This window comes from Triticum dicoccoides, chromosome 6B, assembly GCF_002162155.2.
Source record: "Triticum dicoccoides isolate Atlit2015 ecotype Zavitan chromosome 6B, WEW_v2.0, whole genome shotgun sequence".
In the NCBI taxonomy this organism is placed as follows: domain Eukaryota; kingdom Viridiplantae; phylum Streptophyta; class Magnoliopsida; order Poales; family Poaceae; genus Triticum; species Triticum dicoccoides.
This window is the reverse complement of record NC_041391.1, coordinates 145,449,917-145,451,370: the sequence shown is the minus strand read 5'-3', so window position 1 is coordinate 145,451,370 and position 1,454 is coordinate 145,449,917. Positions and strand designations below refer to the sequence as shown.

Below are 1,454 nucleotides of genomic sequence, written 5' to 3'. Positions count from 1 at the left end.
TTACAGCTTGTCAATTACTTTATGGAGAATTTCACATGCAATAAGTGGGTGGTTTTGCTTCAGTTGCTCGAACCCGCTGGTCTTTACAATGGCTCGTAACCTTTCACTGTCTTTTACCATGTACTTGAGACAGTAATCCTTGAGCAGTTGGCAGCGATATTGCTCCGCGAGATCCAAAGTGAAACCCACGGTATTGACATATAGCGCCTTGCTCAGCTTGCCCTCACATATAAGCTTCAGCCTGCCAATGGCGTACCGATCAGCCGCAACTAACAAATGTTGCGTCATGTTTATAGCCACTTCTGTGGTCTCCTCCATAAACTCAGGGAGGCAATCATTGTATATGTAATGAAGCAGGACCTCAAAAACTTTGGCGTCCATGTCCTTGATGCGGATAGTGCTTTCTCTGCTCTCCATCATCGCGCCACACAACTGTGCCCGAAAGACCGGTGACCGCGCAGCGAGCATGCACGCGTGCACCTCAAAACTCCTGAACCAGCCAATCCTGACCGTCAGGTCCGTCTTAAGGCCATTCTCTAGAAGATAGCCAAGATCTCTGCCTAGGTCCGAGGGTGGAGCGACGATGCCATCGTCGTCGTCCTCACAGTCGTCGTCGTCGTCGTCGTTGAGTTTAGAGGCAATAACTCTGACGGTGCACTTGATCACTAGGCAGTCGTCTTTAAGACACCCTGACGCGGCCAAGTCAGCTTTACTCACAAACTTGGAGACACCCCAACTGGGAGACTCAGGCACGAACTTGTCGGTGTAGGGTCCTATTGCCGGCAGTGTCGGGTCCTCCTTTAGGGAGAAACACCACTGGGCCGTGACCTCCTTCTTATCGGTGTTTATGTTTACCAGCCAGAGATAAACCGAGGTGAACTGATCGTCGACGATAGTGCGGTCGCCGTTCGGGTAGTAGTGGATATTCCAGTCGTGATCGCCGACCCGGAAGGTTTCTGACGTGAGGAAGGTATTGCTGCCGATGACCAGGGAGTGACCAGTAACCTTGAGCAGGTGCTCGCCGGCGTGGACGACCACCGTCGACGAGGTCTTGGTTACCGGCATGGCCTCTCGCGATCGCCTAATCGAGCAGCTAGCTGTGAGAAAAGAAATCGATCGTGGACGGCGCGCGGTTTCCTAACTCGTAAGCCTTTCCGTAGGATATATGTGCTTTTTTCTAGGATACAGTTTATATGTGTCCGTATTGACTAGCTGTAACAGACTCCTAGCACATCACGTACGTCCGTGAGGGGGAAGGCATCAGCTCGTGTCACGATCAAACTTAACGCGTATGAGATATGACAAAGATCCCACAAAGCACGTGATTGAACTCACACTTTGATTGAACAACTCACCCGATGATGATCGGAGGCTTAGTTTGTCGTTGCTAAGCTATGATGTGTGTGTGTGTGTTTTTCTGTGTAACCGTTAAACCTGGATGCCTTTCGGGCTTT

General features: G+C 50.7%; 1 protein-coding gene across 1 annotated transcript; it reads right to left on the bottom strand.

The window, feature by feature from the left end:
* LOC119320919 (BTB/POZ and MATH domain-containing protein 1-like) lies at positions 1 to 1,065 on the bottom strand. The gene has a single exon (XM_037594823.1). It carries the CDS (start codon positions 1,063 to 1,065, stop codon positions 1 to 3), a length of 1,065 nt encoding a protein of 354 aa, XP_037450720.1.
* Between the last annotated feature and the right edge of the window lie 389 nt (positions 1,066 to 1,454).

Excerpts from the sequence above, each read along its gene's own strand:
- LOC119320919 (XM_037594823.1), bottom strand. The coding sequence starts at position 1,065 with ATGCCGGTAACCAAGACCTCGTCGACGGTGGTCGTCCACGCCGGCGAG.